Source organism: Canis lupus, chromosome 15 (genome assembly GCF_048164855.1).
Source record: "Canis lupus baileyi chromosome 15, mCanLup2.hap1, whole genome shotgun sequence".
NCBI classification, from domain to species: Eukaryota; Metazoa; Chordata; class Mammalia; order Carnivora; family Canidae; genus Canis; species Canis lupus.
The window spans coordinates 52,497,811-52,521,907 of NC_132852.1; the positions used below are offsets into that span (position 1 = coordinate 52,497,811).

Consider the following 24,097-nt stretch of genomic DNA (forward strand, 5'->3'; position numbering starts at 1 on the left):
ATCGAGTCCCTCATTGGGCTCCTTGCTCAGTGAGGAGTCTGCTTCTTCCTTTCCCTCTGCCCCTCCTCCTCCCCCATTCTCTAATAAAATCTTAAAAAAAAAAAGTGATGGTTAAATTCATATGGAAATGAAGAGACAAGGATAGCAGGGAAATTTTGAAGAATGAAGTGGGAATAGGACTTTCCCTACCAGACCACAAAACATGTGTTAGTTGTAATAGTTAAGACAGCAAGACATTAGAAAGACCAATGGAATAGAGAGCCCAGACAGACCTATGCAATTCCATTATTAAAATTAAAACCCCTGGGCAGCCCTGGTGGCTCAGCGGTTTAGTGCCGCCTTCAGCCCAGGGTGTGATCCTGGAGACCCAGGATCGAGTCCCACGTCAGGCTCCCTGCATGGAGCCTGCTTCTCCCTCTGCCTGTGTCTCTGCCTCTCTCTCTACCTGTGTCTTTCATGAATAAATAAATAAAATATTTAAAAAAAATTAAAACCCCAAACTTCTGGTTCAACATAAGATACCATAAATAAAGTGTCTGTAGGAACACTTTGAGAAAAGGCTTTGGGAACCTACCTTGTTTTAAAATAAGTGTGCCTTCAAACTAACAACATTTAGGTTAAGCTGTCCTTGCTGCCCAGTGATGGAAATGATTATGTAGAAACAGTATAGCCTGGTGGTTGAACACAGATGCCAGCATCAGACTCCAGGGTTGGTGTCCTGGTTCTGTCACCTGACTGTCGTGGGACTCTGAGCCAGGGATTGTGCACATTTCCCCTGTTTGTCAACTGGAAACAAATACCTTACTTATCTTGCTGTTGTGGGGATTAAATCAATTAACAACTATAAAGTGTCTGGCATAATGATGATGTATTTGTTCGAGTGCCATTAAGGATTGATTACTATTATCATTGTGTCACTCTGTCACCTTAAGTTTCCACAACACTTGACACATTTTCAACCAATTTCACCTCTGTGTTCTCATTCTACCACTGGAGTACCTATGTGAACGGATAAGGAAGGTTCCCGCTCACAGCTTCTGTGATCCTGGTTTTTTGACTCCTATGAAATAAGGAGATAATCTCTAAGGCTCCTTTTGGCACTAAAAAAATCATTTCTATTTTATAAGAAAGAAATTTGAGGCAAAGAAACATTAACTGACTTGCCTTAGGTCACAAAGTTATTAGCAGAGTTAGGATTAAAACCTGTGTCTCCCATATTAATTTACATTATAAAGCTACAATAGTAATAATAATTTCCCCAGACTCTCCCTGTGTCTAAATTTCTTCTTGGAATTATAAGCAAGATACCCAGGAAGGTGATTCACCTGGGGATCATTCAGAATATTACTGATATATTCTAATGAGTTGAAGCACCTAACTCATCACCGAGGAGGGAATTAGCAGAGATCTATCTCTTTTGAGAACAACATTAACATGGATAATGGCAATACCAGTAATAATAAGGAAAGAATTACCTGGGCAAGCAGACCTGGTTGGATCTGAAGAGGCTGTGCTCCCGGGGCTTGAGTGACGATGGGCACCGCATTCTCCATTCTCACGGAATAGCCAGCGTGCTTAGAGGGCGAGGCCTGCAACCCTATTCCAGACCCGGGTAAGGGAGAGAAGAGGGGTTGTTGAGTGGTCAGAGACCACTGGATGCAGAGAACCTTCCTAGCCAGCTGGGCAGGTCTCATCTCCCCTTTAGTTTCTAACTTAAAATTTTAAAAGCCACAAGAAAACAACTTTGAATGTTTTCAAAGACTAGAGGATCAAATTAGGGAGTCTGTGAAAACCAAAAGTGGAACAGCTCTGCTGGCAAATTACAGCAGAAAAATGGCTGCTGACATGAAAATACACTTGTGGTAGGTCAAAGCCAGGGCTGTTGGGAAGAGCGCCTGAATCCACTGGAAAGGCACGGATTCGAAACCTGAGCAACCACACAGGCTTATACCAGTAGGGTTTGCTTTGCAGAAACAACTACTCGAGCTTTCTGTATACACTGTAACTTCATACCCAGTCAACTCCTGCTTCTTAGAACTTTCAAGAGAAGAGTGTTGGGGTGCATGGCTAAAGAATCATCTGGGGGACAGGCCTGGGAGATACTTTTCAGACAGATTGATATTTTTCATGAGAACGAGGCGAGGCTGGCTGTCCAGAGTGGCAATTCTCTATAGATAACCCGTCCAGAGGACAGCTCACTGGAGGAAATGTAAGCTGACATCAGCGTAACAGTAAAAGCACAAACAGCACGCTTATTTACAGATAGCTGGGCCTGGGACAAAAGCACCAGCAGGTGGGGAGAAAAACAACTTGGTGCAGAAGCATAAGTCCTATTGTTTCTAGGCTGGCCAGAGCAGGAGGCGGGCCCTTCAGTTCAGTGATGCCAGTGCTCTCAGGAGAGTGAGGAAGCCTTTAGTCCAGGGACGTCACTGCGGGGACCGGTGCCCCAGAGGTCCCCCGGTAAGAAGCAGGTGAGGGGCTGTGTCTGCTCAGCCTTACCTTGGAAGCCGGGCGGACACACGATGAGAGCTTGCTGGAAGGGGTCAGGCCGGGCACAGATCTGGGCTGTTCCCGTCTGCAGGGGCATGCTCCGCTGAGCCACTGCAGCCATGGACGCCGCTGAAGGCTGGTAGAGTGCAGATTGGTAGTTTAGTATGGAGACTTCGGGATTGGCTAAGGAAATAGTGGCACTGGTGGAGGTGGGAGCCTAAAGGAATGATGGGGATTAAACAAAAATAAACAAAAATAAAAAATGAGGGAGGTGGTATGTTGGGAGACACGAGTCTAAAATAAATGAACTCAAAAAAGAGCAAATGAATAAAAACCAAGAGCAAAAAAGCAAAGACAGAGGGGAGTGGAGACACAGCTGAAGTCTCAGGGAAAAGCAGGCACCTGCAGCCACAATAGAGTCACCGCTGGTGCTCCTACCCAGGCCAGTTCTTCACATTTGTGGGGCCTGGACAGGAGTGCAGTTGGAAGCTTGCATAATGTCCTTCTAAAGACAGCAAGCAACCTGGAAGGCCAGGTTTGAGTTGAGGACTCTTGGATTCCTTGGGTCCTACACTGGAACGTGGTGATGGGCGGGGGGTGGGGGGGGGTGGGCGGGGGCTGGTGGTGGTGAGAGGTGACCTCCTGCTTTCCTTCTCCTGCCCCAGCTCTGTCCCACAGATTGGGGGCTTTGGGGGCACATATTTGGACCTGCCAGCCTGCATGTGCAAGCTCTGTTCATGCTCCTCTTCCATTGGGCCTGCTGGTGCAGTCTGTACTTGGGAGGATGACCCCAGGAAGAGGCCTCTGTAGGCCCAGGGGCCCAGGTCCCCAGAGCTTGGCATGGAAGCATATACACATAGAGGAAGCCTGAGACAGGCCTTGGAAGGGGCTCTCCTGCTCAGGTCTAAGGGGGAGTACTGTTTACAGATACCCTCAGATGGCCACAGAGCACATTACTGAAAATTAACACACCATAGAAATAGAGCACCAGGGAGAGGGACCCACTGAGCCTGGGGTTTCTTGTTTGAGTTTGGTGCGTTCTTATGCTGGTGTTCAGCTACAAAGTCTGAAGGCCAGAAAGGAGAGATGCTGGAGGGTCAGGAGAATTTAACTGGAGAGGAGTTAAATAAACTCTGAAATTATGTCCTCTCTCCTATCTCTCTTGGAAAGAGACATTTGGGAATGAACTTCCACGGGAAGCAAGGAATCTCAGTTCTGAATTGGGAATTCTCTGGCTTTGCCCCATCTTAGCCTCTTCACACTGATCCTGCAGCAAGATAGGCGGAGGTCACCAGTATCTTCGAATTCAACAGTTTACTACAAGTCTTGCTATTAGAGGTTACCCGGACTGAAGGCTATGGGGGGAAAGAGCCGCAAGGGTATCCTGGATACATGCAGAAATAGAATTTTAGGAAGGGTATGTCTATATGTCAAATTTGATAAAAGGGATAAAGTCTCATTTTACATTTTTTTACTAATACTTAGACTTTACACTGATTTTTAGTGCAAAGTAAATTGGTTTGTTTGGAAGTAATCACTCCGTTAGGTAACACACGTGCTTGTATTTTAAAATACATAGTGTCACAGTAAGTGGCTCTTCTGGGGCTCCAGGTAGTGTGACTGAGAATGCACGTGTGACATGTGCGGGGTGTGTGTTTTGTTACTGATGATGTTTCCTCTCTGTCCTCCCAGCAGCCCCACTTGTCCTGGAGGCTCCCCACCACACATTTCCCACCGTCCCTTGGGCTTCTCTCCTTGGGGACTGGTATCTTCCAGGTTCCCACATGGGTACTTGACTGTTCCACCTCCTGCAGCTGCCTCCTCCGAACTGTCCCTGGAATCTCACTCTTCAATTGCTACTTCCTTAGCTGAAAGTCTCTCCCCTGGTGCCTGGACTCTGTTTAGTGAAGTCCTGGCCTCCACTTTTTCCCTTCGATTCTTCTTGGGGAATGAGGCTAGAACATTCTTTCCAAAAGACTACTTTGAGCATGTCACCACCTCTGCCCCCAAATCTCCAATTACTGTCTAATAAACACTATAAATGCACTTTGCTCTGGCACTCCTTTCCCATGGTTTGGCCAAACCTCCCTTCCAAATTTATCTCCTTCTGCACTCTGTGCTCCTGGCACCAGCCAGAGTCAACTCACTGTTCGCAGAGCATGAGTGCAGTTCCTGCTGACTCACACAAGCCCTCCGGCCCACAGCATTCTCTCCAGGCCTCTGTGCTTCAGGGTCTCGCCTGGGTCCCATGTGCCCCACACTGAAATTCTCCCTGACACTATCAATTTAAATGAACTTCTCTGTTATATTAACCCATCTGGGGGTGCTTGGGTGGCTCAGTCAGTTAAGTGTCTGACTCTGGATTTTGGCTCAGGTTGTGATCTTAGGATCGTGAAATGGAGCCTCGCGTCAGGGTCCACTCTCAGCATGGAGTCGGCCTGTCCCTCTCCCTATTCTCCTCTCTCTCAAATAAATAAAAAAACAAAACAAAACAACAAAACAAACCCTTCTGCCTGCTGATGTAATGGTGTTCTGGTGATGAAGGACAAAACCATGGTGGTATTTGGTCAAGGAGCTCATAGACCTGGCCACGGACACCTTAGCCTGAGTGCTGGGCCAGGCACTGGGAGAGACCGTTTGTTCCTCTGGACTCTGGGTCTTAGAGAGCATTAGCTCTTCCCCGTAATGGGAGTTTTAAGAATACCAATGGCCCCAGTGGGGGGTGGGGGTGGGTGGGGGCAGATTCCAGGTGGCCTCTCCTGGATATAGGCAGGGGGAGAGAGGCCATGGAGGAAAAGCTTGGTCTCAGCAACTCGGGGTGCTGCAGGACTGGCCTGGAAATAGGGGAGGGGAGGAGGAGATGCGGTGGTGCTGGAGGCTGGGGTCAGTGCCTCTACAGTGACAGTAGGGGACCTGTCAGAAGAGAGTGGAGAGTGGAGGGCCAGGCAGAGGTATTCATATTTCAGGATTAGAACATATACACTCCCTTCCTCCGCAGGGGTGTGTGCGCACGTGCATGTGTACACACACACACACACACACACACACAGGAATGTTGAGGCCATTGCAGACTGATAGTAAGGCTGAAAAAAATCTAGGGACAGTCTTTTGGGGAAGTGGTTAAGACTAGAATTTGGGAATAAAAGTGAAAGTCTCTTAGATGTCAGAGGGAGGCAGCCTGGACTAGGATTTGGAGGTTATTCACTCCGTAAATATTTCCTGGCTATAATTCATATATTTTTTAAAGTTTTTTTTTTTTAATTTATTCATGAGAGACACAGAGAGGAAGAGAGGCAGAGACACAGGCAGAGGGAGAAGCAGGCTCCATGCAGGGAGCCCGATGTGGGACTTGATCCTGGGTCTCCAGGCTCACGCCCTAGGCTGAAGGCAGGTGCTAAGCCGCTAAGCCACCCAGGGGTCCCCTATAATTCATATTTTAAACAGTTTGTTAGGTGTGGGGTTCTGCTTTTTTTTTTTTTTTTTTTTGCAAGAAGTTGGAAATCTGTGAGAAGAAAACCTCACTTTCCGGGTCCCCTCTGGTTCCAGCTGCTGGGGTTCTAGTGGCAGACTAATGAATTGGTTTTCCCTGTAACTTGGAGAAAGGACAGGTTTTATCTGTCCCAAGAGGAGACCATGTGTGCAGGGACAAGGGGGAGGGGTCTGAAACTGCATGATTGCCAGTGTCCCCTCAAGTGCTAGAATTCTTCCCCAGGCACATATGTCAGACATAAAAGCATGACAGGAGGAGGCTTTACATCACTCTCACATCGGGATAGAGGGAAACAGTAAGAGGTGCCATCTCCGTGGGACCAGCAGTCCATCCAGAGTGTAGGTCTCTCCAAAGAAATAAGCTTGGAAGGAAACACTTGCTTACATCGTTAAATATGACTGTAGAGGAACCTTGTGTATGACACTGTCTCTTGTATATGGTATCGGAGAATTCTGGACTCCTGACTAGGTTCGCAGGGAAAATACAATTCTTGATGCTCGCTGGCACCCTTGCCCACCTTCCCCCTCTGCTCTGTATTTACCTGGTTGTGGACAGTATTCAGCTGGTTGTTGAAGGTCATGGTCAGGTTGGTGGATGTGCTGGGGGCCACATGTGTAATGAAAGGGGTTTTGCTCTGGTTCACCGTGTCATACATATTCACCCGACGCTTGCAAATCTCCATGTTCTGGAAACATGATTTGACGCTGTTCATGCAACAGGCAGAGGCGTGGGGGAAAGAGAAGAGGATACATGGGATAAAGGGGAGAAAATGGAGAGAAAAAGGAGAGAACAGTTAATGTAATAAACAAGACAACCAGGGAAACTTAACTTTAGGTCTAAACTTCCTGGATTTCTCACGCAAAGTCTGCATTTCCAAGAGTTAAGGTTATGCAGATGAATTTCCCCTGCTGTCTTCCTCCCCCTTTCCCCATCCAGGATGGGTGGAGGTTCTCCATCGCACAATGGACTTGACTTGATGGGACTTGTCGGCCCTCGCCGTCTCTTCCTCAGATCCCTGATCTGCTGAGCCAACCTCACTGTTCCTTCCCAGCTTTCAGGGTGGTTTCTCGGATGGGGGAACAGGAAACAGTAGCTTCTGACCAGCCTCGATCTTACCTAAGACAACTCCTTGTGCTTCTGGGGCACTGGCGCCATCTAGGGGATGGCCAAGGAATCAGCCAACCCACTACCAAGTCCCTGTTGCCACTCTTGGTCCGTCCGCACTGGAATTGCGCGTGATACTAGTAATAATAATAGTGGTTCCCATCTATTGAGAACCGTGGCAGGTGTTTGCAGGCACCCTTTCACTCAGTCCTACAACAACCACAAGAGGGGGAGAGGATTGTTGCCCCTATCTTATGAGTAAGGATGACGTTTGAGAGAGGATAGAGAGGTCATCAGCCAGTTGAAGAGTTAATTACTAGCAGTTTCTTCACATGTGCATATACATCCTCTTTTGCCTCCTGATTCATCCTCCCTTTTGCTTTTCTCATTCTTGCCCAGTTACATGAAATAAAATTTATCTCCCTCTTTTTCTTCCTTCATTGCACTTGTGAATCAAAATTAGGATTTCCTAGTTAGGAAAGTAAAGTATAAAAATGTTGCTGCCACTGGCCTCAAGGAAAAGAAAACCACAGTGGCCTCAACCACTGAGTTCTTGAAAATCCACCACAGAGTGTCCTTTGGGATTTGTACATTGTTTCTCATTCACTTGTCTTCTCATTAAACTGACTTTTCCTAAATGCTAATAATATTCAGGATAGTGAAACAGCATTTAAACTTCAATTCTCACTACTTACTTTAATTATAAATAATATAATAAGTGAATATAAATAAAATATTAATTTTCTGCTACTTAGGATTACAAATGTAGAGGTGCCTGGGTGACTCAGTTGGTTGAGCATCTGCCTTTGGCTCAGGTCCTGATCCCAGGGTCCTGGGATCGAGTCCTACATCGGGCTTTCTGCTCAGTGGGGAATTTGCTTCTCCCTCTGTCTCTCCCCCTGCTTGTGTGCTCTTTCTCTTGCAAATAAAAATCTTTATTTATTTTTTATTTTTATTTATTTATTTTTTATTTATGATAGTCACAGAGAGAGAAAGAGAGAGAGGCAGAGACACAGGCAGAGGGAGAAGCAGGCTCCAGGCACCGGGAGCCCGATGTGGGATTCGATCCCGGGTCTCCAGGATCGCACCCTTGGCCAAAAGCAGGCGCCAAACCGCTGTGCCACCCAGGGATCCCAAATAAAAATCTTTAAATTAAGAAAATAAAGGATTACAAATGTATACTATGGGTAATCTATATTTTGGGCCAAGCAGGTGCTTGTGGGCTATCCCTAAACATCCTTTCCATGAAAGATGTTCCGAACTCAGACATGCTCAGAGAAGCCTTTCTTTCTGAGTTAATGACTACTTAGAATGGCCACACAATGCACACAAAATAAACACTTACCGACTGTGACCCTGGAGAGAAAGTAAAACCTATTCTATGGTAACTAAGAGCTAAAAATACTACTAATAATGCTGGTAATGCCAACATGTTTTGAGCATCTACCAAGTACCAAGCAAACTGCTAAGTGCTTTCACATGGAAGCTGAAAGAATAAAATGATGGATTTTGTATTCTTATTGGAATGTTTTTAAAGCATTATATGGTTTTGTGACAATTCAACCCAAAGCTTTTAGACTCAGAATTTTCTAATTGAAATGGTCTGAGTTTTGAGTTTCAGGAAGACAGGCAAGCAACTTGCACTTTGGGTTAATTCTGTGAGAATGGTTTTTAAGGAATTTGTGCTCTAGAACCCTGGTATGGAGAAATGGGTGGGGTCTCTTTCACCTGGTAATCTAGATGTTGGGGCAGCTCTGACCCAGCCCCAAGGATCTTCAGCAGTGTGGGCTGGAGGTTTCTCCTTGCCCTGTAATTCTCACAGTCTTCCCAGCCAGTTCTAGGGACCCTTATAGGTTAGGCCTACTCTCAGGTAAGCCTAGGTGTGCTCAGAGACCTGTCTTTCCTTCTGGGGCCCATTTTCTGAATTCTAAATTGTTAATGATCCTCCTGGATCTACACCAAATTCTGAATTTGAAACTGATGCCTATGGTCTCCACGCTTGGTCTTCACCAAGGACAGTGAAGCATTCAATTGCTGCTTCCTTAACAGAACCCAGATGTGACAGGGCTCTGAGGTCATTCAACTACGCTCCTGACTTTATGTGGGTGACTGTCTCATCGACTATGCAGATGGCTAACGGGAGCCCTCTACAGAGCACCACTCCATCTCCTACCATGCCTTTTCACAAATGTCTTACTTGGCCCCTGAATATAAAAAGACCGATCTCACGGGAATCCTATTCAGTAAATCACCAAGTATACCTTCCTTCTGTTGTGCAGACTGACTCCTTGATTTACCCATGCCACCCCAGAAACAGGACATATCCTATAAAGAGGGCTTGCCAGGGAGGGGTCTGAGTTCCTTCTTTGTACTGGAGATCAGTTGTTTCAAACATGGTTTTAATTTAAAGATGCACCATGTGGTTGCTGCAATATGATCTCACTTACTCAGCATCAACTGATAAGGACCAGCATTGAAATCAGAGGAGGTAATGAGGGCACCACTCATTTCTTGCAGCTTCGGATAAGGTCAAGTCCAGCCTTGAGACTCGGCTCCATCGGAGTTTGGCTATGGCAGGCCCGGCCAGGACGTGCAAATGTCTCTTATCCTCAGCCCCATCATGCATCCCTGTGTTCTCCTAACCCTAACTAAAACCTGGCGCTCCCTTGAGCACACAGCGCCTCCCTGCAGACATCCAGGGAGGGGGCTACTTTCACATCCTAGGTCCCTGGAGGTGGAGAGGCTAAGGTGAGATCCCTTGTTACCCTCTGTTACAGGCTGGACTGTGCCCCCAAATTCACACCATGAAGTTCTCAGGCCCCAGGACTTCAGAATGTGACTGCATCAGGAGAGGGGATCTTGAAAGGGGTAAAATGAGGCCAGCAGGTTGGGCCCTAATCCAATTCCCTAGGAGGAGGAGGAAATTAGGACACAGATGCAAACAGAAGGACCCCGTGAGGCCATAGGGAGGGGATGGCCATTCACAGGCCAAGCAGAGCAGCCTGAGAAAAAACCAGTGCCGTCAAACACCTTGATCTTGGTGTTTGGTCTTGGTCTTCTAGAATGGTGAGAAAATAAACTGCTGTTTAAGCCCGTCAGCCCCTCCGTGTGCTTTGTTACCACAGCCCCTGCAAACCAACGCTCCTCCCGTTCTGGCACCACCGCTCCCTGTCAGTCACTGAAGCCTGGGGCACCTCGGTCCTCCACCTCGGTCCTCTGCGGTGCCCCATGCCCTGCTCGGTGGCGGAGGCTTCAGAGGTCAGGTGCTCTGGCCTCTCGGCTACTTCTCATCCCAGTGGCCTGCTGTCGATTCCAGCCACCCATTCCCGGGCAACCGCAACCACTACACTTCCCCACACTGCAGATTCAAGCACCTATCTCCCGGCCACGCTTTGGCCCCTCTGGATCTTTTGGCTGTTGCTAAAACCACCAATCTTTGAGGTGATCAGACCGTTCAGCCCGTCTGGCCCCTTCATCTTTGCTTCCTCTCCCTGTCACAGCTAAGCCTCCCACAGCCACCATTTAGATTACAGCACTCTAGTGCCAACGTCCTAAGTCTGTCAGTTTGTCTCCTCCTCTTAGCAGCCTGGCAAAGCTCCCACCTGGATGACCCCAGCTAACTGTCTGTCGTCTCCAGGCCCTCACCTGCGGGGTCCGGTTACCCTCTACACTATTCACGTCCAACCTTCATGCTCCGCTGCCCCATATTGCTCTGTTGGGTTTGCTCTTCCATTTCCTGTCCTGACTACCCAGGCTTTCCCTACACTTCTTCAGCCCCCCAGCCATTTTGCTCTCAACAAAAGACAGGAGCTGCCTAAAGAACACCCTCGACCCCCCTTGTCCAGCGGCATGCCTGCTGACATCCATGTACCCCTTCTGGCAACAATGGCCTTGCAATCCTGGCCCCTCCCGGCGTCTCAGGGAACTTCTGTGCCCTTCTCTGCAATCCTTCACTTGCCGCAGACACTTCCTGCCAGCACCTTGACCTGTTCCAGTCTCTTTGTATCAGAAGAACGCCCCCTGGGCCCCTCTAGGCCCTCCCAGTTCTCTCTCTACCCACCCTGAGCTCGGCAACCTGCCACGCTGGCTGCTGCTTCCCCTCAAACAGCTTTCAGGCCGCCCACAACTTTGACATTGCCCACCTCGACGGGCACGTGGTCTCCAAGCTCCTCTGACTTGATGAAGCACCAGGTAGGTCTTTGTTAAACGTATCCCCTGCTTAGAAGTCCTCTGTGACTTCCACTGCTCTTAGGATAAACACCCAAACCATGAACAGGGCGCCCTGTCCATTTCCTCTTTCCCTGGGACCCCAGCCCCTCTGCTGCTCATGTTTGGGGGTCCCCACCTGGCAGTGGCCTTCTTGCCTTTGCTGGCCTTTCCACTGGTTACCTATTGCTCGTTTTCTGGCAGTCATTTGTCAGGGACTGGCTGCCCTGCCGTGATTGCAGCCTACTTTCCCTGGGAAAACTCTGCTTCTCTGCAGATCACCTGTTAGGTGCCTTTCTCTCACCTACAGGCTGGAAACTCCAATGGGCAGCGGCCCCGTCTGCTCTGCCCCACAAGGTACCCGCATGTGGCACAGCTCGCAGTCCACTGGCTGGCTGGCTGAATGCACAAACCCAAATCCAAACTAGACTGAGTCCACTCCAGAATGGTTCTGGGAGTGACCTCTGGCACTGGAAGGGCTTTGCCTCATCGACGCTGCTGTCTATGGATGGCACTCCTTTCATGCTCAGGTCCCAGGGGCTGGTTCAGCCCGCCTCGTGCTCTCCCAGGCTCCAGCATTCCCTCCCTTTTGGTGTAAAGCACAGTGCAGCCCAGGGCCACTCAAGCTGACTGCCACCTGTTTTTACAAATAATGTTTTATTGAAATGCAGTCCCACTCACTGGTTTCTTATGGTCTACGGCTTTTTTCAGCTCTAACGGCAGAGCTGAGTGGTTGTGACAGAGACTGCTGTATGGCCACATACAGGCCAAAAAGCCTAAGATATTTACTATCTGATATTTTAAAGAAGTTTGCTGACTCTGGTAAAAAGCACTGAGCAAGACACCTACTGTGTACTGTGGGGAAAATCGAGGAGGTGTGTCATGGTGACAAAGGGGTGGTTCAGGGTTTCGATGGGAGTGATTCTCTTATCAGCATCTATGGTCAGCATCTTCTTTAACAGGTCGATGAACTCCCGCCGGTCTGCCTTCTCCACCAACATGTCACTCCCTTCCAGATCTGTTGTCATGTTCACCTGGAGGGAAATCCGGACAGGTTACCAAAACCCCTGCTGTGCCCCCCTCCCCAGACTTCCCTTATCTCTGCCCAGGACTCTGTCCCTATCTCTCAGTTGCCCCTTCCCCATCCCCAGCAGGCTGTGGGTGCCCTGCTGCAGCCACTGCTGTGGGCTGTCACTGCCTACAGCCTGTGTCTGCTCCCTCCCCAGGAAAGGCAGAGGGAGGCCATGCGTGGGGAAGGCAGCGGGCCACTGATGACACTTGCAAATACAGAGAAGTAACAGGATGTGCACTGCTCCTGCTTCGATCAGCTAAGTTGAAATGTACCTCACATCACACGTCATTGAAAATAATCACAAGGATGGAAAGACTTCTTCACCCTGGTTGCATAACAATGTGAATGGACTTGATAGCTGCTGAATTAGATACTTAAGAATGGTTAAAATGGTCAGTTTTATGCTATGCGTATGTTGCCACAATCAAAAAACAGTAACTACACCCAAGTAGTAAAAACTGAAATGCCAAGAGGGTTATTTATTTAACCTGCAGAGGCCTATGTGGCCTCTTTGTACATGCACAGTGTATGTGTCCTCTGGCGGTGCCCGAGTAAGGGCCAGAATTAATTTAGGCCCCGTGTCACTGGGCTTACCCTCTGGCCAAGACAAGCTGAGTATCTGAACACAGGATATTTCTTCCAAGAGCAAGCCTATGACAGCTTTTGAAAGACTTGTTTTGTGGTGCTTTCTATTATTTTCCCAGGCATGCTCTGGAAAGCAATTTCAGTTTTCTCAGAGAATCTAAGCTTCTAATCAACTGACAAGTATCCTTTACTCAGAATCATGACTTTTGGTTACACTCGCCTTCAGTAAGAAGTGTGCTGAGTCGAGAGCTTTACTTCGCATCGCTTTTAAGAAAAACTCTCTTTGGGTTGCCCTGATTTTAGACTAGTCTTTACACTAAAAATAGCTAAAGTTCTAGAATGTTCTCTGGGCACAAAGGTGAAAGCCTGTGGTCCCTCCAGTGAGCTGAGAGAGACTGACTGAAGTGGGTTGAACAGTGTGGCAGCAAAAGATACGTTTAAGTGCTAATCCTTGGTACCTGTGAATGTGACCTTATTTGGAAACAGGGCCTTTGCAGATGTCAATCAAGTGGAAATGAGGCCATACTGGAGCAGAGCTGGTCCCAAACCAATGACTGGTGTCTTTATAAGAGAAAGAGGAGAGATTTGGTGCCCAGATAGGATGAAACTCAGGGATAAAGGCCACATGAAGAAGGATAAAGAGGTCAGGGTGATGGAGCTACATGTCGGGGAACACCCATGATGGCAGGGGCCAGCAGACACTGGGGCTGGGGCTGGGCCAGTTTCTCTCTAGAGCCTTCAGAGGGAGTATGGCCCAGGGTACTTGAATGTCGAACTTCTAGCTTCTTGAACTGTGAGAGAATAGATGCTGTCTTAAGCCACCCAGTTTGTAGTGTTTGTTACAGCAGCCAGAGGGAATTAATACACTGAGTCATGGGCATGAGACTCAAGTGTGCTAATGAGTTTGAATTCTTATGAAAACATCGCTAAGATTGGCCAGTACCTTTTTTTTTTTTTTTAAAAACAAATGGGAACCAATAAACTGAAGCTATTTTGAAAGAGCTGGTGTAAAGTTTTGAAAATGTTCCACCAACCCAATGGTATTCTTACTAAGAGTCCATAGCATTGTTCAAGGTCAAGGTCAAACACCACAATTGAGTGATGTGAATTTCTACCTGCCATCAGGAAGTCTTGCTGTGCTTGGTTTGTAAAGGGCTAACATTGCATACTCACCCATGGGGCTTACCTGGGCCATGTCATCTAAACAGTTGAATATGTACTTTCTTGCTTCTTTCGACTTAATCCCTGTCTCTGCTTCATGGTCATCTGGTGTCTGGTCAAAAGAGGCAAAAGCTGATTGATTGATCATGTGAATCATTTCCTTGTCACTGTGACTAAAACCCTGGAGCTTTTGCTTCTCATGAAGGGTCCTTTCCCCACCTTTCAGAAGACACTTTGATTCCTCTTAAAGTGACCTGCTCCTTAATTACTTTCTTTGTTCATCCTTCACACTAACTCATCTCTCTTCTTTCCTTCCCACAAACACCTGTCAGAGGCCCACTCTCAATCAGATCCAGAGTTCCCACAAGATAGGCCACATCCTGATAAGCCTTCATTCTCCCTGAGTTTAAGCAGAGGCCTTTTCTGCATGGTTTTATAAATTTAAATTTTATTTTATTTCTCAAACTCTCATGCAGATGGCTCTCACTGCATGCCAGGCACTATTCTAAAGCACATGAGCTCATTCACTATACTTCACAACCATTCTAGGTTGGATGATGACCAATGCATATCCTAGAGGGAGAAAGAGGAATGGCGAGCTTAAGGAGTTTGTCAAGGCTGCATGACCAGGGAGCAGCAGCTGGCCCCAGTGTCTGCCTGGGGCCGAGGCATGTACATTTGGTGGTCTTGGTCTAGGAAGCTGCTATCTCCAATTACTACAAGGTTTCTAGACGCACCCACGGATCACAGGTAATTAATCCTCAAAATCTCACTCAAGGATGGCATACCTGGAGTCACTAGTCTCCAGGCTCTGCTATCCCAGGAAATGCTGGACAAGTAGGCATAAACTAAGTAAACATGAACCACCTATGTCATAAAAATGAACCCTATCCCTGCCTGGTCTCACCCTCTACCACCCCAGAACTCTTTTTACTGGGCCTGACCTAGAGCTGCTCACTCTCATAGTTGCCAAATGCCAGCCCTCTCAATAGCCTTGGAGTGCTTGCTTAGCTCTCAAATCTCTTTTCTAGATCTGCAACTACTCGCCACACTTTATCTTTAAATCATATCTGTGGTTTATGTAAAAAACAAAGCAAAACAAAACAAAAACAAAAAAAATCCCAACAAACAAACCCCACCCACTCTCTTGCAAAAAAAGAAACACCTAAAATGAACATAAACAAACTTAAGACTTGCATTATTTTCTCCTTCCCAGGAAAATACATTGATTTTAATTATTAGGCACAGATCAAAGTGAAAGCAAAATATGTTTCCGTTAAAGTAAAACCACCCAAGAATTTACGGTGTGCAGTGGTGCGCTATACCACCTGTCGGCTGGGACAAACAGATCCCTCCCTAGAGCCATGTGGTTGAGGCTGTTTTCTTTGCTTGGAAGACCCTCTTCATCCTTTAGGGTCCAGCTCAAATGTTCCTCCCTGACCCTCTGCCACAGGCAATATTCAAGGCCCCACATTCTGTCCTACCAGGAATGCGGGAACTTGTGACAGCAGGGGGTAGGTGGGAATGAGTGGGTTGGGGGGAGAACTTGGGCTCACCACATGCGTCCAGGCTTAATTTGGATTAGGAGCTCCTTAAAGGGGGGTGGTGGTGGTTCATTTCTCTCTCCAGCACAAACCCAAGAAGTCATCATGGTTTTTACTGTGATTAAATCCCAGGAGTTTAGCCACCAGAACTTGGGATTTGAGCTTCATGGGCAGCAGGCCAAACAAAGTGGGGCTTTTGAACATTCAAATTCATCCATCCCATGTATCAAAACGATCACCCCCTCTCCCATGCTGGCTGAATCAATGCGAAATCCAGGATCCACGTGCTGATGGCAATAGCTCCCCATTAATCAGACGGTGCCCTTCCTCCCTAAGTGTCGGGTGTTGGTGAGGAATGCAGGGGATGTTCTTCCTACCTTCAGCCTCCACAAGGGATACGGTGAGTCTGTGTCACGGTTGAAAAACCTAGTTGTCTTTGTCCCTGCGCTTAATAAATATTCAGCTGGCAAACCCTGTGTTTGTGAAATATACCGAATCTGCAAGAAAAGATGAGAATGAGGTCAGGGTGTTTCCTGTCACTGTACATATGGTGTACTAACGGCTCTGGCGCCTTTTAGAAAAAATGACAACTTTATAGGGAAAGACAGAAGTAAGAGAAGAAAAAGGGGAAAGAAAGAAGAAAAAGGGGAAAGAGAGGAATAAGAAAAGCACTGTTACGAGAAGCAAGGTTTGAGAGACAAGGAAACACCCTATTACCCCATCCACGTGTCATGTTATAAAGGAAGTGCTTCTTGTGAATGCCTGAGCTACCTGGACCCACCTGATCGTACTCAGAAGCTCCTGGATAGAGCGGCCAGCCCAGGAACAGCTCAGCAATGACACAGCCCAGGGACCACATATCAATTGCCTCGCAAAATGGTAAACCAAGGATGATCTCAGGAGCCCTGAAAAGGAAGAATGGGAGAAATCATTAGCAATTTGGAGGGGCAGACAGCTACTTCTATATGAACTCTACATAAAATCCTGTCTTTCAAATCCAGGGTGCCATTACTGTTTCCCTCTAGAGGACCTATGGTTCTTGCACTGTGTGGGAGTGATTCCCCCCAGTCTTGGGCCTGGTGCTCCCCATCGGCAGGGAGTGTGGTCAGACGGCCGGCTGAGATAAAGGGTGGATCTAGAACAGGGAGTCACATCCATCAACTTCATTACCATTACGCTCCAACCAGATGAGCTAATAACCACTTTAGAGAGACCCAGGAGTTATCTTTTGTAACTGAAAAGCCAGAAAACCCATCTTTAGAGAGTGCCTGGTTTTTACAAAGGAATTCTGAAATGCAGATGTTCTACTTTCAGTAATACAGAAGACAAGTTGCCTCTACCCAGAACAAGGGGATCAATCCAATACCCATTAAGCCAATGATCCGTCCTCTAAGGAGTCTGAATCACACTTTTATAAGGAAACGCTATTTTTTTTTTTTTATCATCAGCTTCTAAAAAGTTGGGCTCCTAAAAAGTCCTCTAATATTGTTATTATAGAACCCTGTTCATGAATCCAGTCTGGATACCAGTCAGAACTCCATTCTAAACCCATTTCCAACTGCAGGACTATGTCCCTTCAAATGATAGGCAGGGTTATATGCCGGAACTTCGGAAGGAAACCACCTAAATTCAAAGAGAAATTTTCACATGTAGTTAGTAATGAAAACCAAGGAGACCACAGAGTGCATTTTCTTTTCTGAGAATGTGTCATGATTAAGGAGGGGTACATTTTGGAGAAAACCAGGTTCAAAGTATGAGGTATGAACACAGCTTTAAAAACTGTGGCTCAAGGCGCTCTGCTGATAATGAAATGCATTAGCCCAGCTTCTGTTTTCTCTGTAAATTTCCCACTTGATTAAGCAATGCCAGAGGACGCCACTCTCCTCCCCTTTCCGGAGCCTGGAGTGGGAGCAGTGGGAGCTGGGCAACTGCACCGTCTGGGTTATCTTCACCCAGCTAGCACGGGAGGAGGGAGCGAGAGTGTGGTCAAAACATCTCCACTTGTCGCGGAGCTTCGAGCTGGATTCTCCCCACTTAAAAAGCATCTCCCCACTTTGCTCTTTTAAATTTGCTCTCATGGCTAATCTTTTTTCCTCCAGGTAAGAGCACTGAAAAACAAACAAACAAACAAAACCCAACATGTTTTGTAACAAAGTCTTGATTTTTCAGAAGTAAAAAGGAGTCTCCTCACTTCTTAGAGCTGGAGATTCCTCCGCACTGCTGCCAGGTGCTTCTAGAGTGCCACAGTCCTCAGTCTGCACTCACTACATTCTTTTGCCAGAGTCCAAGGCTGGGTGGGTCTTCCCAGGCGTGGTAGGAGGGAGTTAATGTGTGTGTGTGTGTGTGTGTGTGTGTGTGTGTGTGTTGGGGGGGCAAGCTGCCATTGGCCCTACTTAAATGGTCTTCCCTGTCCCCTCCCTGCTGGCATCTTCAGCTGCCAGGGTTGTGCCTGGCATTTCAGCCTCTCGTAGGTTTTGCTGACATGGGACGCTGCTCTTGCCCTCTGGCGCTGGTGCACTGGGGATGCCAGAGGTTCTTTTAGGATCTGTCCCTGCTGGACTGTCCTGTGCCATGGGGCCTTCAATCCCACAGCAGCCTGGGTCACTGTGTCTAGGGTTGCCTCCACACACCAGGGCGCCACACACCAGGGCTTTCCAGAGTCATACAGAAGTCCCCTGCCAGTCATCTGCGTTGCAATGAGGGATGCCGTAAACTGATGAGATTACTGCAGGTTGCCTCTAGCAATGGGGTCAGAGCCTGCCTGCCTTTCTGTCTTCTCTGTTCCAGAGTGTCTCATGGGCAGACTCAGGTCTGTCCTCGGGGGATGAGCTCCTGTCCTGGTTCCTGCGAAGCTCCCCCCAGCAGGCTGCAGCTGCAGGATCCAGCATCTCCGCCCGTCTCCATACTCCTGCGACCTGGGCTTTTGCCCCTCATAGCTTCCAGGTTGGGTCTTAGGAACATGCAGGGGTGGTCTCATGGGATCATCTCTGGACTTGACCATGGGGTGACCTTCCTAAAGGTCGTGAGGAGTCTGGAAACCCACTCCCAGAATCTGTTCCCTGAGGCACACAAGACAGGTGCAGAGGGCACTTCAGTGACATTCTCTGGCGAGAAACACCAGACGTGGGTTTCGTCAACTGATGTTACACACATAGGGCCTGTGAAGGCTGCTCTCGGTCCGTTTTCTATCAGAAAATGAAGCGGCAGCCGTTCATGGCACCAGGATATACACGGCAGAATATTTTTCTAGGGGTGGCCACAATGAAGAATGCTCAAGAATCAGGCTAGATGGTCGGGGGACCAAAGAACAGGAGGCACAGTCCTGTCCCCGAGGGGCCCCAGTGCTGGGACGGCAGCAAGGAAGGCTGGACGCTACAGGGGTGTGCAACACAAACACGCAGACACAGAAACAGCTCATTCAAGCACAGACAGGCTCTGGATTTTCTCATTTAAAAACAAAACAGAAGACCAGAACAAAGCAAACCGAACACAAAACCAAACCCTTCCTCCATCCCTTTGCGTCCCCGCGGCTGTTGCCTTGTTTCTCTGCACCCCCCAATCTCCAGGGCTGTCTCCTGCAGTTCCTCCGCTTGGCCCCCCATCTTCTCGCCCTCCTCCCACCCTCTGCCCCACTCAAGGGCAGTGCCTCTCCAGACCAGCACGGCCACGTGGTCACGTCACAGCCACTGGTCAACTTCTCAGCTCTGTGACCCAAGAGCCACACATCTTGACCACTGGTGACCCTCCGATCCTGTCCCCACTCTGAGATATAAGGCTGAGCTTTTTATGACACCACATGCTCCCGCATCTGTCCCGCCTCTCCGTTTCTTCTGCTGGCCTGTCCTCCTCCAGCCAACTGCTCTCTGATGGCAAAGCCCAGGACCCCTTGCCTCCTCTCTTTGCACCCTTGTTCTAGGTAACTGTTACGGGGTGAAGGGTGTCAAATGCCAGAACAGACATGCTGAAGTCCTAATCCCTGATACCTGAGAGTGTGACGCTGTTTGGGGATGGGGTTACTGCAGATGTAATCGGTGAAGATTATGTCACGCTGAAGTAGGGTGAGCCCTGAAGCCAACAGGACAGGTGTCCTTACAAGAGGGAAATGGGGACACAGACGCAGCAGCGGGAGGACGGCCATGTGGGGACAGAGGCAGAGGGGGCAGTGATGCTGCCACCAGCCAAGGAGTGCTCGGGGCCACGGAAGCTGGAAGAGGCATGGAAGGATCCTCCCCGAATGGCTCCAGAAGGAGCGTGTCCCTGCTGACACCTCGATGTTAGACTTCTAGTCACCAGGCCCGTGGGAGAGTCAATAGCTACTGTTCTGAGTCCTGCGATCTGCGGGGTGGTTCCCGCTGCCCTAGGAAGCCGACAGCAATCGTGTCTGCTGCCACAGGTCTAGACTCCATTCAGATTTCCAAACGGCCCTCTCCACGTTTGCCTCGCCTCGGTTCCAGGTTTACATGCTGATGGCCCAGCACCTCTGTGGGAATGACCCACGGTCGCCTCAAACTTGTATGTTTACAAGGGGCCTCTTCTCGTCAGCCTCCCCTTCCCAGTGCGCTCCTCCCTCTGTCCAGCTCGTGTCACTGAACCGACTCATGGCCCCTATGGCCCGCTGCTTGTGCTGGAACCCGGGACACTCTCTGGTTCCCTTCTGTCCCTTCATCCCCACCACCCGTCCATCCATGGGGCCGCCCCCGAGTATCTCGCAGACTGGTCCTTGATTCCCCACCTCTGGTGCCACCACGCTGGCCCTGACCACACCCCCCCCCCACCCCCGTCTCACCCGGAGCCCCTCTCGGGTCTTCCCTTCCTCCTGGCCGCTCTCTGCACGGCTGCCAGCATGGCCGGGCCACCTCTCTCTACCTTTGCTCTCAGGCCTGCAGAGGCTCCCTGCTGCACTCAGAGTGAGACCTAATTCCTTCCATGGCCCCCGGAGCCACTGCGATCGGGACCTTGCCCTGCTCTCCACTGTCATTTCAGTGACAACTTCTAGAAGACCCCAGCTCCTTCTGGACCTAGAGCCTCCATGCCATGTTGTGCTTCTGCCTTGAATGCTCCCTCCGCTGGTGCTCAAATGGCTGCCTCCCTCTCATCCTTCAAACCCCAGCTTAATTGTCACCGCCACAGACAGGCCTCCCTTGACACCAGTTAGTCTCTATCTCCAGTGCCATAAATGTCACTTTACAGCACTTCCCAATAACCTGCTTACTGTCTGTCTCCCCTGCTACATCCACAGGGCAGCACAGTGCCTGGCATCAATCAGGATTTGGTGATTGAATAAACCTTTATTAAATATAAGAAAGTGTTAAAATATGTGAGTCAGGCGGAAAGTTCTAAGGTGGCCCAAAGCAAGGAGAGCAGAAGGGGTAAATCTTTGTGAGGGAATGGAAGCTTGGCCCAAGGGGCAGGATCCCACCCAAGGAAAGCAGGAAGCGTGGGAGTGGGGGGCCTGGAGAGGGCTCATGTGTGTGGGGTGCCGGCGGCAGGACTGGCCCCAGGGCCGGGGTTTGCAGGGGGGCCCAGGGTCCTGAAGGGGCTGCAAAGTCTTCCAAGCCCATCTCTTCTTAACTCTCTTGGAAGCTGGCACTGCCCTCAGCAACCAGGGATCCCAGCAAACTTGTGCCTCTTCAACTCAGGTCTCTACTCTAACACCATACTTGTCCTTGGTTCCAACCTTTTCCCAAACGACCCCCAAACTCTCCCTCTTTCTGAATTCTCCTGCACACGTGATACCCTGATCCCATCTCTGCAATTGCCTGTCCCCTCCTGGCCTCCTTCCCCCTCAAAGACACGCTACCCACCTTCTCCTGTCCTGGCCACATCAGGGGATGAACTCATGAACACCAATAACCAGCCTGATCCCAATACAGATGAGCCAAGCAACTACTGTTCTAAACACATGTTTGCATACCTGCCCCCATTAAGCCTTCTGGGGGACAGGGTCTCATCTGTGTCTTACGTGCCCCATAAATGCCTGCTCGACACCCAGGCCATGAGCCCTCGGGTAAGGAATGTGCTTTCCTACCCAGCTCTAGTAATCCTCGGCGGACTGAAGACCCTTCTGCTGTGATCTTGCACCTGCCTTGTTCCCTGTTCTGCTGGTCCATAAGGCTCTGAGCCCAGACAAGTTTAAAGTCAAGCCTAAAATCTGTTTCTTTTTGTTCAGCACATCTGAGGCACATCTGACAATTGCTCAGGCTCATTTACTCCTGACTGAAGTGAAAATCATTCTCACCAGTGGTTAGTCTGAGCGAGAAGTTGGCTCCAGCTCCACTCATTCACTCACTTACTCGAAGATCCAAACTGCCATTTCCTAAGTGTCCACTATGTATCATGCACTGTGCTGAAGATGGAGAAATAAATAAACCAGACCCCATGGCTCCTCCAGGAGTTCACTGTCTAGCTGCAGGTGAGAGCATGCCAACGGCTAACATACAACGTGCCGAGTGCATGCCCAGTGCATGAAAGGGGGATGGCCAGGGGGTGGAGAGGCAAAGTAGGGAGGGCTTCTTGGGAGAAGTCTGAGCTGAGTCTTGGTAAGTGTGGACTGGTGGGGTGGGGGTGGGGGTCTCCGGGGCACAGGGCAGGTGAGTGCATGCCCCATCTCCACCCCGTCCCCATGTCACCGCTGTGTCTGCAGCACTGAGCATAGTGCCTGAGCGTGGTAGGTGCTCCCTACACGTTTGGAAGGAACCTTTCTGTTTCAACCCCACACCCTTAGTGGGCAGCAGTTTCCCGTGAAGCTGGCACCATCTCCTTGGCAACATGCCCTATGACAAGAGGCACACTACTTGGCCTTTCAAAATTTACATACTTAAAAACAACAAAAAACCCCCATTCTGGTGTCTTCCATGGGGACTGTTTCTGTTTTCAGTTCCATAGCAGGTAAGACTGCTGGCTTGGGAACTGGGCCTTTCCCATTGGGCTCCAAATCACCCAGGTTCTGTTACTGACTCATCCTTCGTTTGCCACCCCACGGAATCATCTTACACAGTCTCCTCATTGCTATTTTGGGATATCAAAAATACTTTAAACATACACAAAGTGTCAGACAAAATTTGCACCTAAGAAAGAGGGAGATTGTTCCTTTCCAACATTCCCATGGCAAGACACAGAAAATTCTATTTTTCTATAGAAAGAGAATAAACAACTGTCATTTTCAACAAATCAATTATTGAAGCTTTGGTATTTCGCTCCATTAGCTTTTCTAATAGCACAGCGAGCTGATAGGGTATTCCCAGATCACGTCCAGACCATGGGACCCGGTGAGGGAAGTAACCCCCAACAGAGGTGTGGAGATCACACAAGTTAAGTGGGAAATGACACCCACTTGCAAGTGGAAGTCCAGTGCCGGGGGTTCTAGCTGTGTGCCTCGACTTCCTGAAGCTGGTAGAAGGCTGAAATTAAACAAAGCACCAGAAGGGACACATCTAGCAGAGGGCCTGGCATAGAGCAGGCAATCAAGACATTAAATCACTTCTCTGTGATAAGTCTGTGTCTTAGCAATTGAATAAAGAGCATCCTTTTCCCTCATTTTAATTTTTAAAAAAGATTTTATTTATTTATTCATGAGATACACATACACAGAGAGAGAGGCAGAGACACAGGCAGAGGGAGAAGCAGGCCCCATGCAGGGAGCCCGACGTGGGACTCGATCCCGGGTCTCCAGGATCAGGTCCTGGGCCGAAGGCAGCACTAAACCGCTGAGCCACCCGGGCTGCCCTTTCCCCTCATTTTTAAAGCCCACTTTTGGGATGCCGGGGTGGCTCAGAGGTTCTGCGTCTGCCTTTGGTGCAGGGCGTGATCCTGGAGTTGCAAGATCGAGTCCTGCATCAGGCTCCCTGCATGGAGCCTGCTTCTCCCTCTGCCTGTGTCTCTGCCTCTCTCTGTGTCTCTCATGAATAAATAAAATCTTAAAAAAAAAAATAAAGCCCACTTTCTTCCTTATAAGTGAAATATTAGGAAAACTGTTTAAATATATTAAAGCACATATATTAAATATTCTCGTTTCATTTATTTCTATAAAAGGACAAAGATTAATACAAGCAACAGCCAAAAACCTACCACCTAGCTTTAGGAAGAAAACTGCCTATCCACAAGCTTCTTGCTTCCCCTTGGCATGGGGAGATGCTCTCCTAAGCCTTCATTCCCCTTCACGGTATAATCTCTCGCTCACCTGGCCTCTCTGGCCAACTGGATGACCAGAGTTGATGTCTCGATCATTTTCACGCTGCACCAGGAAAACAAGTGCAAGGTTCACGGCCACTCCCAACTTGGGCAATAAATCTGCAATGCTAATCAGAGAGCACAGAAAGAACTGTGCATTTCTGGAAAAATGTTACTCAATTTCTCAGAGTTTTTATTTCACCATCTATAAAATGTGATTATTAATCTCTTTTTTTTTCCTCTCATGTCTCTACAGCAGCGTATGAAGATAAATGA

The 24,097-nt window shown here is 48.7% G+C and overlaps 1 protein-coding gene across 17 annotated transcripts in view; it reads right to left on the reverse strand.

Annotated features, from left to right (window-relative positions):
• HIPK2 (homeodomain interacting protein kinase 2) overlaps positions 1-24,097 on the reverse strand; it is a 193,158-nt gene that overhangs the window by 49,493 nt on the left and 119,568 nt on the right. For 11 of the 17 annotated variants that reach the window (XR_012007922.1, XM_072777401.1, XM_072777415.1 and 8 more), the window contains 7 exons: positions 16,434-16,557; positions 16,030-16,149; positions 14,134-14,220; positions 12,140-12,324; positions 6,522-6,684; positions 2,500-2,707; positions 1,476-1,597 (listed from right to left, as the gene is read on the reverse strand). Coding sequence is in view for 16 of the 17 variants with exons in the window: in XM_072777401.1 (XP_072633502.1) it covers positions 1,476-1,597; positions 2,500-2,707; positions 6,522-6,684; positions 12,140-12,324; positions 14,134-14,220; positions 16,030-16,149; positions 16,434-16,557 (1,009 nt within the window). In the remaining variant the exon portion in view is untranslated. The remainder of the gene's footprint in view (positions 1-1,475; positions 1,598-2,499; positions 2,708-6,521; positions 6,685-12,139; positions 12,325-14,133; positions 14,221-16,029; positions 16,150-16,433; positions 16,558-24,097) is intronic. The other 6 variants (XM_072777403.1, XM_072777416.1, XM_072777409.1 and 3 more) reach the window with 1 other exon arrangement.